The sequence below is a fragment of the Ixodes scapularis genome, unplaced genomic scaffold (genome assembly GCF_016920785.2).
Source record: "Ixodes scapularis isolate PalLabHiFi unplaced genomic scaffold, ASM1692078v2 PGA_scaffold7__128_contigs__length_106722199, whole genome shotgun sequence".
Lineage (NCBI taxonomy): Eukaryota > Metazoa > Arthropoda > Arachnida > Ixodida > Ixodidae > Ixodes > Ixodes scapularis.
In genome coordinates this window covers 54,498,337-54,513,026 of record NW_024609882.1, presented here as the reverse complement: position 1 = coordinate 54,513,026, position 14,690 = coordinate 54,498,337, and the positions used below count along the sequence as shown (strand labels likewise).

The following is a 14,690-nucleotide window of genomic DNA, read 5'->3' as shown; positions in this document are numbered from 1 at the left end:
GCAGCCCCCGTGGAAGAGGCAGGCGAACTTGCGCGCCGTACAGGCTGAAAACACAGTGTTTGAGTACTATCCGTAAACTAGACTGCGTGCGAGGGTTCGTAGGCCTTATTGTTAGTGCCTTAAGAGTGACCATCACAAGGCAGTGTCACGGCAATATGACGTGTCAAATATATATTTTTTTTAATACTGCAGCACGGCCGTTTGGTAATGATGTTTGAAGGCATCGTGTTTCAACGTAGCAACGTGTACAAAAGGAATAATTAACATAAACGTAAACATATATAAAATAACTTTATTTAAATCGCATCACTCATTGAAAGGCCGTCACATCAAACGAGCCACAAACTTCTAAAAAAATATAGTTGACGTTTTAAATTGTTTGCTTTAAATTACTTTTCTTGTTGATACGGATTGTGGGTCACTGGTCACTGAATTGTACACAAGTAATCCTTGTAAAGCTTCTGTGGTGAGCGACTGCCCAACTATAAAATAAACTTATTTTAAAAGAAATTATCACAATACGTCTGTAGAATGTCAAGCTATTAAACACTTGTTTCCTGCAATTATGAATAGGATGAATATAAATAGTTCACATTACTATCACTTGTACCTTAATAAAGGTGAATGACATATGTAAATTTCTTAAAGGCTAGGCATTTTTTTTAACGAAGCAACTGCACCCCAGTTAACGAATCAATAGATTGTTTCGAAATTGAGAGAACTACCTATATGATCAAGGTTTCGCACACACACTACGCAATACTGTCAAAATACTTTAAAATTAGGGCTTTAATATGTATAACATCCCCTAAATTATCTGCATTATTGTTTTAAACAGATTTTATAATTACAGCGGTTTAAGTTTCCTCTCTTTCTTGAAAATCATTTGACTTGTTTGCAGCATATTTTTTTTGTTGCTTCGCGCATTTCCTCAACGTAACATAATTTGCTCCTTGCAGGACTGGCACTTCAAGCGTATGCGGTAGTGACTCCCCCGTAGACTCCCTCTCCCACCGTTTAATATACACGGATCCAAATCTCAAAGGAGGATCGATTTCAGTCAAGAAAGTTCGAAGAGAAAAGCAATCTATTTGTTTTTCCTTCGTATCGCTTTCATATATCAATCCGTTGGGTCCCCGGTTCTAAGGAAACACACCCAAGTTACAAAAAAAAAAAAAAAACAGAAAAAAAAACGGACTTTTCTAATGCATCTCATTGGTTGGACAGACGCGTGCGTCGTTGATTTGCTTGCCGCATATAGCAAACAACAACGTTTCAAAGCGCCACTTGTATGAAAAGCCTGCCATTATTTTGACCTGATGTGTTTCTGATTGCAACGCTACGTTCAACTGCGGTGCCTGAAACGCTTTTCATCCTGGTGTGTTTAGCGTCCCATTCCGCCCGTGTTCCGAAACTGGTTCCGCGAAGTAGGAACAAATGACGACGCAAAAGACCGGAAGTCACGCTGTCAGATGTTGCGATACCGGTGTTTAACCGTAAAAATTTAGTTCCAGTAAAAAAGCACGAACAAACGCAAGTATCCCTGTCGTCGCGGCGTCCGAACTCTTGGCTGCCGAAACTTCCGTGGACAGTCGCGGTCGTTCAAGCTAAAGAGCGACCTGCAGCTAAGAGGCGTCTGCAACGCCTGCCACCGGTACTGGGACATCACCAGGGTCGGGTTTGGCGACAGCATGACACTGGAATTGCATCACCAGGCGAAAATCGAGGAACAATCATTTTGACGCACTAAACACACCAGTCGCAGACGCTTTTTAGGTACCATAGCTCGAGTGAAAAGATATCAACCACTTGCATCGGTTCGAGAATCAGCGGCGTTGTTTTGTACCGTTGCGCATCGTTTGTATTTCAGTTACTCCATGGACTATCAGGCGTTCGTAAAAGACACAAGGTCCACCTATAGTCACTGAGAAAATGGAAACACAAAATTATGAGCCATTCCACTTTGTGAAGCTGGATGACCAGCGAAGCTGTTTAGCACACGACACAGACCCGCCCAGAAAAGCCGGAGGGAACTAGACACGCGCGACGGGACTACCACCCGGCGGAAAGTAGACACGCGCAACGGGACCGCCACGCCGGGAGAGCGGAAGGAGAGGAAATTAAGCGCGCAAGCGCTTGGAACGACGACAAAGATATGGCGGTGCGATCTTAGACATGGCCGACGCGGGTCGCACAGAGGCAATCTTCGAGAAACCTTAATTATCTACCCGAGAGTCTACTGATCTTGAAAATGGTGCCTTTTGATAAATAATCTACTCAATAGACTTATTGATAAACTACCGAAACATCTAGGGTAATGCAGGGAATAATGTTCGACGTGCTGCACGTGTCGGCGTATGCAGCAGTAACTGTTCTAAAGTAAAATCCTTAAAGAAATGGTATCTTGCACGCGCGTCCGTCAACGCTTTATTTTGGGTATTTAGTTCGAACGTTTTATACGGGGAAGGCGTGCGCGTACGGCGCGTGCGGCGGAACAAGCGTAAAGTGTTTGCTCAGGCACACGAAAAATCCACGAAACCCTAGCCATAAACATCTTCGCTGTAAAAAAAAAAAAAGCAGTTCGTCTCTTTGTGAACGCCCGTCCTTCAGCGTGCGCTCGCTGTCTTCCGCAGTGTTTTGGCTACTCTTGAACGCTCTTGTCTCCCAAAGTGCTGAAGCGTTATTGAAGGCTGAAAGCTCACGCTGGAGGCCGAACACTCGAAGGACATCCCTGCCGTTTTCATTTTGTCAGTGACTACTGTCGTGCTACGGGTACGTTTGTTAGGGTGTTCAATTTGGTAGAATCGATGCGTTGTCGTAAAATGGCCCCATGGGACGTGTCAACGTGCTGCCGCAACAAGTCCCAGCAGTAGAAACATCGCCAGAAGAAGCTGCGCGGGCGGCAGAAGTGTTCCAGCTCCGTTGCAATAGTCCTGGTCCTTGCACAGACAGACTTCTTTCCTGAGTTGGTTGGGAAGCTTCTCCACAAAGCAGCCCACTTCCACGGAGTTCACGCACAGCCACGTCACGTTTCGGGGTTGCTCTGCAAGACAGACGTCGTAACAACGATTCAACGTCGTAGAATATACCTGCTGGGCGAGGCTATGGTTGCTGACACCTTTAAAAACGCTGGACGTGGAATATATAGTACACGGATTTTGCTGCGGCAGTTGCTCTTGAGCGTTCTTATGAAATAATGACGCAATCTTATTTGCTACGGAGCGTTAATAAGACGCTCGCGACTTGCCACGTCCTTCGTTTTTTAAGCTCTCAGTGGGCATAGAGGACATTAAGGGCAGTTAGGTTAAAACTTTAAAATGATCGAGTTTTCTGCTACAGGTCAGAAAACAACAACACAATGTTGGGGTCAGAAAATATGAAGCCCATAATAAAAAAAACAACAACAACAACATGTATTTTACATTAACATTTTTGTCACTGGCAAGGTCAGCGTAGATCAAGCAGTGCTGTCCAATGAACTTATGAGAGCGCGTAGCGTCGTTTGATGTATGCTCTGTTGCAGAGCGCCCGCGATTGAGATGCGAGGTAACACCACGTAATGGCGCAGCCGTGCGAGGCCGGAACATACTGCAAACTACGCCACCCTTCCTGAAGTCGCGCATAAGTGTGGACGCCGAGTATTTCCGACTTTAGCAAAACAGACGGTATTTAACGGGAAAACCCTGAACTTGCCGAAGCAGGACTTTCGCGATATCTGCTCGTATCTTGTGGCTTCCTTGATTTCATGTTGGCGGCTGCTGTGGCCACCGAAGTAAAGCGAGGAATATTCCTTCGGTTGTGTCCTTGTGTCTAGAGCCACTAAATGAGCTACGCTTAGAGTAGAGGGCACTTTGTTCCTAGATACTGTTGTGGGAGCTGGCATCTTTGTGCTTGCGTAGAGCAGACGCAACTGCCGATCGTCATGATTCAAAAGTGCGACATTCTCAGCATTAGATTCGGTGTTAGAAATATTATGTGAAATTGCTTTGCTCTGTCTTGAACTCTTTACACACTTGCCGAGGACGGAAAAGCGTTTCCTGTGATTTCAGGTGAAGTTTCAGATAACTGGAGACCATAATTTTAAGCCCCAAGGTGGCTAAGTGTCGATACTCTTAAACGTAGCTTATTTAATTGCTCTACTTGTGCCCATAGCGACAAAGGCGACTGCAACGAAAGGGCTGGAGGAGAAACAGTGACTTATTGCTTGTGTTAGTCCTAGGTAACATTCTTATGTTACCTAGGACGAACAGTTGTTCCAGTGACTCTGTCATTAAGGCCCGTTCACACTCTTGCGACTGAGTAAGACCGAGAGAGACCAGACCGGTTTTTAAGCCTCTTGTGGCGACTTAGTACCGGATGCGCTGCAGCGGAGCTGGTCCTAACGCACCGCAAAAGCCTTAAAAACCGGTCTGGTCTCTCTCGGTCTTACTTGGTCGCAAGAGTGTGAACGGGCCATTACTGTTCTATAAGTGACAAAGGTCGGCTCTGAAAGCAATGTACGCAAGAGCGTGAGCCAGACATTCTGCATTTATCAATTTTCATGAGCTCAGTAGAAGGATACTAGGTAGTGCTTCCATCGCCCCCCCCCCCCCCCCCCCGGAAAGACGGTAAGCCTGGACGCTCGCTCACACTAACGCAACACCAAAAATGTTTTTACAGGTGCGGACAAATACAGTATTGGGGCAAAATAATTTGGATCTAATGCTTGCCCGCTTAGACCCGGACTAGAGTGGCTAAAGGGAGAGGTGTGCTCATTACTTGCATCGATTCAATCCAGAGATTCAGGGCGAAAATAGATGGCGCAATCATTGAATTTGTTCAATATTTCTGCCAAGAACTGCGCGCTTCATTTCGCGTCATTCCACTTGCTGGAACCACCTGATAATAATAACGGTAAGCAGTACTCAGTTGCATGCTGTTGTTGATCGAATGTCTAAACATTGCGTTTTATTTTATTTACTGTGAGCTACGAGAATGGGCTCAGTCTTTTATGAGAACCGTGGCACGAGAAATTTAAATAGCATATTTGAGCCGTTGGACTGAGTGATGGCCTATCTCACAACATTCTGTCCTAAAAACGTATGACGCCTTCGTAGAACCTTCCAGTGTCTTGACTGATAACATGAATGCACCAACATCCCCTGAATAATACGGCGTTCAGAATAAATCTCGAAAACAATACTGAACTGCTTTTCAAGTAACTATTGAAGATATTTGTTTTCCAGATTTGGAGACGGACTTAGTCTTTTGGTAAAGAGAAGAGAAACATTTACCACTACGTTTATGTGGCGGGGATCTCACCCTAGCGCAAAGCGGTGGCGTTGAGAAGTATTTTCTTTCTTTTGACGTAGTTCATCAGGGAAGTACGTTGTAATTCTTATAAACAATTGCACTCGTACAGAGCTCTTTGTATTTTTCCTCTTCTTTCACTGTCTCTTTGAGTGAGGGAAAACAAATCGGTCTTCGTGAACGTCTAAAAAGGGAGAGGGCAATCTTCCTCTGTGATTTGGTGGCGTGGTTCAACGGTATGTAGCGATAACTTATCTAGTGCGTAATGCGAGTTAACCTGAGGTCTGCAACGTGCTCCACGTTGCTGTGACTACTCAACCGCAGACCTGTACGATGGCTGTCCATTTCAGAACAAGCAGGGACGCGGCTCAGGTAGATGATTGGCTGAGCAGATTTATGATGGTTGCGTGATATTCGATCCCAGTGCCCCCACACTTCTCCTGAAACCGTTGATTATTTGTCTCGACGTGTTTAATTAAAGTGGGCTTGGCGGAAGTGTGTGGTCATAGATAGACGAGGGTTCATCAGTCCATTCATGACGGGCCGTAGCCTGCTCCAATGCGATGAGCCTAACGCAACAATATTGATTGCTCCTTATGTATATGCTACAAAGACTACGTGTCTATGAAAACTTGGACAGTACATAGGGGTGCCGAAAACTAAACAGGTCTGGAGTTCACACGATATCCAAACTACTTCAATCTCTTTTTTTCCCGATCCTAGATTACAAAGACCCTAATTGGCTAGAACAATGTACCGTGTATCATGTGTGACTTGAGTCGTAGCGTCAGTACCACCGTGCGGTTCACGCACAAGTGACATTTCTGCCGCAATGCGGAGAAGCAATAAAACACCCACGCCATCACTTCAAGGTTACTATGTCGGTCCTGAAACAAATATCGTTGGGTGTCTCACTAAAAAGCTAATTTTTCATAAATTATCGAGTGATGCCTAGTTCCACGCTGTTTTGAAAAGTTGAAACCGCGCTGACGTCATCAAAACTTTTTTCGGCAACAATATTTCAGGGTATGGCTACGGACATTGCGGCAAAAGGCCATGAATTTTTTTTTAGAAATCGGAAGAGGTCGAGCGCAACGTCTGGGACGTTTGACATGGAATGACCCTACTACGATATTCCGGCGTGTGAATCATATGACGACAACGACGACTTTGCGTGCTTCTTTTGTCGTGTAATTGTTTTGCTGGTCTGTCCTTGAAGATCGATTGGGCGGTACCGCGAACGACAGTTCCGAAGTAGCGGTCCCATTTTCGTCGCAATGTTCTTCCGTCATCCGCGCCCATAGCGTCACCCAGCCCGCAGTATGTCGCCATGTTGAGAATGATGTAGTAATTGTACTTCCGGTGATTTGTGCAACATTTTTGTTTTCAATCAACATACTTGCAGTTTGTTGGAAGTCACAAAATTTAGGTTCATACACATTTTTGTTTTAATATTAAACGCGTGTCTTAGATAACCCACTACTTTGAATATATTTGGTGCGCTAGTGTGAACGGCACGTGACCAAGAAAAAGAAAGCGAGCGCGCATCAAACCAGCCAATATTCTATGGGCGGTGTTCTGGCGGAAAGAAAACAAATTTCGATCTATAAATTGCGTTCAGGGTAGTTGGGCTCTCAAAGGTCATGTCAAATAAAGATTTCGGCGCGCATAAATACCGCGTCAGTGTTCTTTTAAAGATCCACCGCCACGACATTCCCAGAAGACGACCCTTCAGCCCTCACCGTTGGTGTAGTAGGTCCATCGAGCGCAGGTGCCGTCCACCTTGGTGCAGTTTTTACACTGCAGCGCCAGCTGGTCCCTTGACGGCATTTCCGCGAAGTTGTTGATGCCCAAGAAGGGAGGCTTCAGAGGTCCCTGCAGGCCTTCGGGGTCCTCGATCTTCTTCATCTGCTTTTCGAGATGGTCGCGTCGCTCCTCGTCCATCTCCACCTCCGCGTCCCAGCTGCACTGGAAGCACTGGATGGGGAACTTCTGCCGCACGGCCTGAGCTGCAACAAGACCAACGTGAACAAAGAACCGTCTATACACCGCACGTCGTTTTACCATAGCTAGAAACCTAGAATAGTGTCAACGCTACAGCTTCCTTGAGCCAATGAGAGCGGCTTTCCTCTCTCTTCCATCCGTGGCTCCGACAGCACTGCGTGGTATAACACTCGTCTTCACCTAGACCAGGGGTCTCGAAAACCCGGTCCGGGCCATATCCGGCCCGAAAAGGCGCTCCTTCCGGCCCACGTATGACTCCGGTTATCCAAGTGACGCCCGCCTGTGCCGCGACGTGCTTCAAAAGCGTCCGTGAACACATAAGAAAGAATGAAAGAAAATCTACATCAAGGGCCCTAAACTCGTGAAACACAAAGTTGGAGCCGAAAGTTCGCGGAGCGCGCCGATTGGATGTTGGCGAGAAAAGCGCCAAGTCATCGTCGTGATTGTCCAATCGGTGCGCTCCCTCAACTTCGGCCCCAACTTCATGTTTCACGAGTTTTGGGCCCCAAGACGGGCGTGTTCTCTCGTCATAGTATACACTCTAAGAAACGCCTGCGCTTCTCTTACCCACAAAACACTCAAAGAGCCGATCTCTACGATCTACGAAATTAGCAGAGCGAACGATGACGCGGAACATTTTTTTTTTTCGACTTAAAAATGAGTTCTGCACTGCGGCATTACGCAATGCAAAACCCCATGTTGCATTGCGTAATGCCACAGTGCAGACTTGATTTTGAGGTCTAAACAGATGTTCCGCATCATCATTCGCTCAGCTGATTTCGTAGATCGCACAGATTGGCTCTTTCAGTGTTTCGTGGGTAAGTGGAAGCTAGGGTTTCTTAGAGTGATATTTGTTGCACATTGTCATCATCACCATTGTCATCTCTAGTTCCCGGTTTCATGTTCGTTTAACTATGATTGTTTTTACAACTCATGCATATTGTCATCATCATATCTAGCCTTCTCATTAGTATTCTTCTCCCCCGTGGTACTACGCCAAAGTTTATTTCTGCTTAGATTTATGCCTGGTGGGATATTTCGGTCACAAATATTTTGAAATACCACAATTAGCATCATATTGCATTAAAAAAAATATTGCGTACTGTAAACCCGTTATTTCCGTAGTCTCTACATTTCGCGAATTGGTCACACATTTAATGGCTGCGTAATCGCAGTCATTAAATTTGCCGAATTCCAGGCGTCGGCATTGAAACTTTATAAGGACCGAAAATTTCGCGTTCCCCTGAATTTTGCGAATCTCTCGATTCGCGAAAATTAAGATCTCATAAATGTTAAGTGTTTACAATATCTATTCATCCATATATTTTTTTTTAAATTTTTACTCTACTTTTTTTGTATGAAGACAGTTGTTTATACCTATCTATTTATTATTTTCTTATGTATTCTTATGCTTTGTTTAATTTTTTATGCATTTATTGATCTACTTTATGGTTCTGGAGACTGCGACAGGTCCCCGATTCGGCCCGGCTCTTAAACAAAAGGCTTAGAGAACCCTGAAGTAGAGAACCGTTGTAAGAAAAGACCAGGTTCTCGTGAAGCGTTATTAATTAACCTGTTTTGTGGATAATTAATATTGTAGGTAAATGTAGCTTAGATTAGATAATGTTATTTTATAAGCACGTACACGCTTCAAATACCAAATCCGTCGCGTCTTCCTCCAACAACCAAATCTTGTAAGAACTACTTTGCGTGGCGTATGAACAATGCGCTAAACTTATTTTAGCATTAACGTACTATTTTTGACAGTCTAGGTTACAGTGGATAAATTAAAGAAAAAATTGTTAACAATATTATTTTCAATAACATGTCGCATCTTAATTTTTGTGCACGTGATGTGTTTATGTACTATATATATATATATATATATATATATAGATATATATATATATATATATGCTCGTACGAGGTGACAATGCTTTCATTTTAATGCTATGCAAGAAAATATGCCAGATCGGTTATAAATTTATATTGCCATGGATAGGTAGGTATATTACAGAAGTGCTGACGTTCATGCTAGAAGCTTACAACCATTTCAATATTTGAATTGGGCAAAACCGTCTTGAAGTTTGTAGTGTTTTCACTACACTCCTAAGGACTTGACACACAATTTGTTTTTACATATCTGCTGTAATGGACATTTTCAAATTTACTCTTGGCGTTAATCACTATTAACTATTCTCCCAGGTTTGGCTCCAACAGTTATAAAAATATATTTTAAAACTTTTAGCTAAGTTAATTTCGCATATTTTGCATTTTTGTTTAGGTTTCTCGATTAGTGTGTTGTCATTGTTTTAAAGAAATAATTGACCTTTTTAAGAACCCTACCAAGTAAAAAAATGGCGGTGGCTATTTCTTACGAACGAAAAGTGTGGTTGGATCCGAGTCTTCGCCACCAAACATTGACGCGGCACTTATTTTCGATAGAGCAGAGCCGAGTTCACGCTGAACGCTGGCATAGCCTTCTTTTCGAAAACATGATTAGAGTACGTGCTCAGATATGGCGGACTATCATAAGTGGCACAAGAGCTACAACATGGCGCGCAGCTTTGAGAAGGGTCGATTGCGGATCCGCAACGGGTGGAGATACCTTATCAGGCAAAAATGCCCTCTTCTGCAAACGCCATGTAAGCCTTGTCCCTCTGAATAAAACAAATAAAATAAATGAAATGTCGGGTAACCTAGGAAAAAAGAAAAAAAAAAAAAGAAAGCTAATTGTGGTGGCATCGGAAAAACGTGGGAAAGGCGCCGATACTCTCAACGCTGCTTTTTATTAACCCTACTGTCAATTATCATGTCAGTTTAATTCTCTGGAACTGCAAGGAAAGTAAAAAAAAAAAAAAAAATACATAACTGCAATAAATTTCACAAGAAGGGCATTGCTTCGTGCTTTCATCATTCTTTCTCGGGAATTGCTCGATCTCTTCGTGAACGAGCGATAAAGAACGGAAGGGTATCGAAGGAAAGAGGAATGATAAAAAAAAGCTGAATGACGTGCTCGTGAGCCTTGAAAAATGCGAGTTTCATGGAGGTTGCGCTAGGCTCATATCAAACACTAAAAATAGAAATGAACCTCGATGTTAAAAACAAACATGGTATGAGACGAGGACGAAAGAGGAGACTCAGGAGGCTCACTTCAACTCTTTAATGATCAAGAAAGGGGGAAGTATATACGCTGCGATCATTGCACTTTCAGCCAATCTCAGGCCTCGCCCCCGCTCTCGAGAATGCTACCTGCTTATCTATTTGTACAATGAAGGCAACGCTGACACAGCCTGCACCAGATCTTTCAATAACGTGTGCTTCGATTACCTCCGTTACGGTCTTATTCTTATAGCTGGCAAGAGCAGTGCACGTGTTTAACCAACATCTAGACTAAAAAAGCATCACATTTTTTTTTCCTAATTTGCCGAAAAAAGCCATCGGGGCCTTGCTAAAGCTCGAAAGAGTACGAAACCCGCGTGGATTTACCGTCAAAGCAACAAGGAATTATTGATGCAAGCGTGTTTATTTCAATAAATGTCAACTGCTGTCTGCATTTGGGTTAGAAAGCTGATTTTCGTAGACTGCCAAATTATTGTTGCATAATATCATCGATGCAACATGCAACAACAGTGTAGGTGTATAACAAGGTCTAGAGATAGGGTTAGAGCACAAAATTGTGAGTGATGTAACTATTCCCGCAAGATAAATTATTTTCAAAAAATACTTGCCGAAAAGTACACGATAAAGACTAATGGGCCTTTTCCAAATACCGACGGCACCAGGCGGTGGCTGCACGAACTAAAAATCGAGGAAGTGACCTACCTGCGCTACCAATCAATATTGAGAGCTACGCTACCAGTTGCTTCGCTCTCTGAGCTACGTCGCGTGCCCAACGCGACTTTAAAGAGGGAAATCCGTAGCGTCCACCCAAACGTCGTCTTTTTCTTTCCGTCCACTTTCTTTTTTTGTGTAACACAATTATATATATGCTCAATTACGTGTTCTACTCGTCGATCTACAGCCTCATTCCGAATTTCCTCGATTTTTCGGGCCGACTTCCACCGCTTGGCATCGGGCGCTCGCGCGCGCGGAGAACGCTTCTCGGGAAAGGTCCATTGAAATCGGCATTGCACATCACAGTACAAACACTGTGGACGTAGTAAACGCGTGAAAGTACTGTATAATTGCCTCAAACTGACATAGCAGTGTGTTTAAAAGAAAAACGAGTGTTGGAAGTTGCGTTTGGCCTAGAGTCGTTATTTGTGCAAAGCGTTTATGAAAGGATTTCAATTTATTCTGAAGAGGAGGTTATTTATTTTTGCAGCTAGACTTACCTGCAATCTTGTCACATATTTTAAATTCAAGGTTCATCAAAAATAGAGGGGTTTACCGCCGTTCTTTCTGCGTCTGGTTTCGGTATATCATCTTTTCTGCCAAAAAATAGTGCGGAACAAACTTTGATTGTCTCGATTTTAACAATTACTATGGTATATTTTTACGACGGGAAACGCATCACTAATTTATAAAGAGGCCGCTGAAGGAAACATTTTAAAAGGTAATTAATGGAGTATAGGATTTCCTGTTCTCAGAGTTTATTTCCAGTGAAACACTGAGAGCGTTTTGTGCAGTTTATTTTTTGTTGCGAATCCGGCGCTTATCGAAATATATTTTTGGTTAGAATCCCAATTACATAAAACTTGAGCACTACTTGCATTGTTTTCTCTATTGAAAATAAACATATAAATAAAGAATACATAAAGTCCAGATAAGAACATACTTTGAATTTGTCAGAACTCACCTGTATCGAATACCCCTGCTGCTACATTTGGCATAGACGCACTTGCCATTGCCAATGCCAACTTTCCCACAACAAATATCACTATCAGGTGTTGCCTCAATTACAGTCGGCACTTTGGAATGACTACCTTCCTGGAAGTAGTCACTAGGGAACATTGAAGCTGAATCTGCCCCTCCCCCCCCCCCCCCCTTCCATTGAAATTCTTGGGTTGATCGCTTTCACTGGTAATTAAAATATTACCCCTCCTTCCTTCAAGATTCAAGTATGGTATGGTCCAAACAGAAAACCTCAACCATGGCTTTTGTTTTATACCAGAGGTTTTCATCGAACATTGACAAGCCTAAAGGTAAAGCCGCTTTTTCGGTAGTCCAAATTTTCAAAGAAAATTGAAGCGGCCTCTGTTCAGGACTATTGACCCTGTGCTCTTCTAAACTTTAGTTGTAAGACACCATCTTTTTTTGTTTGTCGTCATCTTAAAATGTCGGGCTTTTTGAATAATTATGAATTCAGTGATGTTTTACGGGCAAATGTTTTTTTTTTTTTTTTGATTTTTCCGAAAAACATGGAACTCTAAATATTTGCGTGGTGTACAGACCGTTCTAAAAAATCCTTCCTGGCCGGTATCACTTTCAGTGTTCATGCGTATGGCACGTGATTTGCTCGCTTTCCGAAGAGACCAGCATCCCCGTGCTGGGCTGAGAACATCGCACGCTGGGCTGATGGCTCTAAATATTAGAATGGTGTATAGTAAACACCGAACTGGAAGCTTCATTCTGTCACAGCATGAACCACCGTGATGTTGACTTTCGCAGTCATTTCATTAGTGTACGGAGTCTCATGATAAAAGAATAAACCCGATTTCTTAGCTACCTCCTTTGCGGAACTAGCCTTGAGGGTGTCAGCACAGGGCGGGAGCGCTTACTCAACAAAGTGCGATTGGAAGCTTTTTAGGACGTGGCTGTCTTCCACTTCCTAATAGATACCAGAAGCTTTAAGAAACAGACGGCGAGGCGAATATTAAACCTCTTACTCCTGAGCCAATCAAGTTGCAGCACTAGCCAATGAGAGCGCCGAAGATTTATTTAAGAAGTAAAAAAAGCAAATATATGTAAATTCACATAATAAACCACACCCAACGTTTGTTAAGCTGTAGTTGGTAAGCTCTTACACAAATAGTTTCGAACCAAAGTAATGCTAATACTAGAAGTTCTTTGACCACTCAAGTGTTTCGATCGTGAAACCAAGCAATTTTGTTTTTGGAACCAACCAGGGGACGTCAGAATTGAAAATGGCAACCGCCACGCGAACGCTGTCTATCAGCTGCCGGAGATAAACGATACGAACGTGCTAGCCCAATCTCATAAAACGAAACGGACGCTTGTTTCAACACTAGCGTCAGGGTTTGTCACTTGTGATGAATATTCCCGAGGGCAATGAAAATCGCGATTTCAGGCGGGCGCGAGAGAGAATAGAGGGGCACTTACCCAGAGAAAGGACCGCGAGGAGTTGAAAAATAAGTAGCTCGTTCGGCTTCATGTTTGAGATTAAGGCTAGGAAAACATTAGAAACTTGGACGTTTTAGTGCCGGCCACTACCTCTACGTCTGCCACTTATTGCTCGAGATAACTTGCCTCGCAAAACCACGTGGGCATTTCGTTTATCTGGATGAAACTCAGGTCAGGTATTGCGAAATGTTTTCTTATCGGCCGGGGTTCCGCGCCCTTTGTACCTCTGCTTCCGTTCGTGCAAGCATTTCTGTGACGATAAAAAGAAAACACAAAAATGATTTATATAGAAGCATCTAATAAAAAAGTACCTGCCGCCGAAGATGAATTACAAACCGACGGATGGCGCCGTGTTCGTCATTCAGACCTACAGTGCCTAGATTGAAGAGAGGGTCCGTCCCAAATCATGGCAAGTGTTTGAAATTGAGAAAATATCCGAGGTCGTAAACGTTTTGTGTGGTGATCGGGGAAAAAGCCGGAAACGTTTCGAGACATGGCAGGTCCTTCTTCAGTGCGTTGAAAACCTCAAGAAACTTTTTTTTCTTTGCTTGGTTTGAGATAGTCACGCATTAGAAAAATTAGAAGTGTGAAGAACAATATTACTTCATGAAAAATATATACTAAATTTGTATCTCGCTTAATGGTTTGATACAATTGAACTAATAAGGCAATGCGGAGCCGAAGTTGGTACGCTTCTTGCGCAGGGGTTGCAATGATATTAGAATCCCAAGCTCTTATTGGCTGATAAAAAACAAATAGTGGGTAGAACTCAAGGCATCAATGCTAAGGTCTACCCTCTATCCTTCCAATCAAAGCAATCAGAGCTCGGCTTCGTGCTGACGTCACTGCAACCTCTGAGCAAGAAGCAGACGACATCGTCTCCGGATACACCTTACAATGTTAATAAAAAAAATCGTTATTCAAGCTAAAATCAGTTTTGGGACATGTGGTTGGCGTGAAGCCAACATATCTTGTGTCATCTTATGGTGGTCATCTGTTAGAATATTCGCTCATGTCGTATCAAACGATTAAACGAGGAAAAAAAAGAAACAAAATAACAGTGCGGCACCGATTGAAAGATCTTCAAGGAG

The 14,690-nt window shown here is 43.3% G+C and overlaps 1 protein-coding gene across 1 annotated transcript; it reads right to left on the bottom strand.

Annotated features, from left to right (window-relative positions):
* Positions 1-272: 272 nt before the first annotated feature.
* Positions 273-13,757, bottom strand: LOC8036979. Its single transcript, XM_002403868.4, has 3 exons — positions 13,579-13,757; positions 7,032-7,298; positions 273-3,043 (listed from the first exon to the last, which is right to left on the bottom strand). Exons 1-3 carry the CDS (start codon positions 13,628-13,630, stop codon positions 2,841-2,843), a joined length of 522 nt encoding a protein of 173 aa, XP_002403912.3. The 5' UTR covers positions 13,631-13,757; the 3' UTR covers positions 273-2,840.
* Between the last annotated feature and the right edge of the window lie 933 nt (positions 13,758-14,690).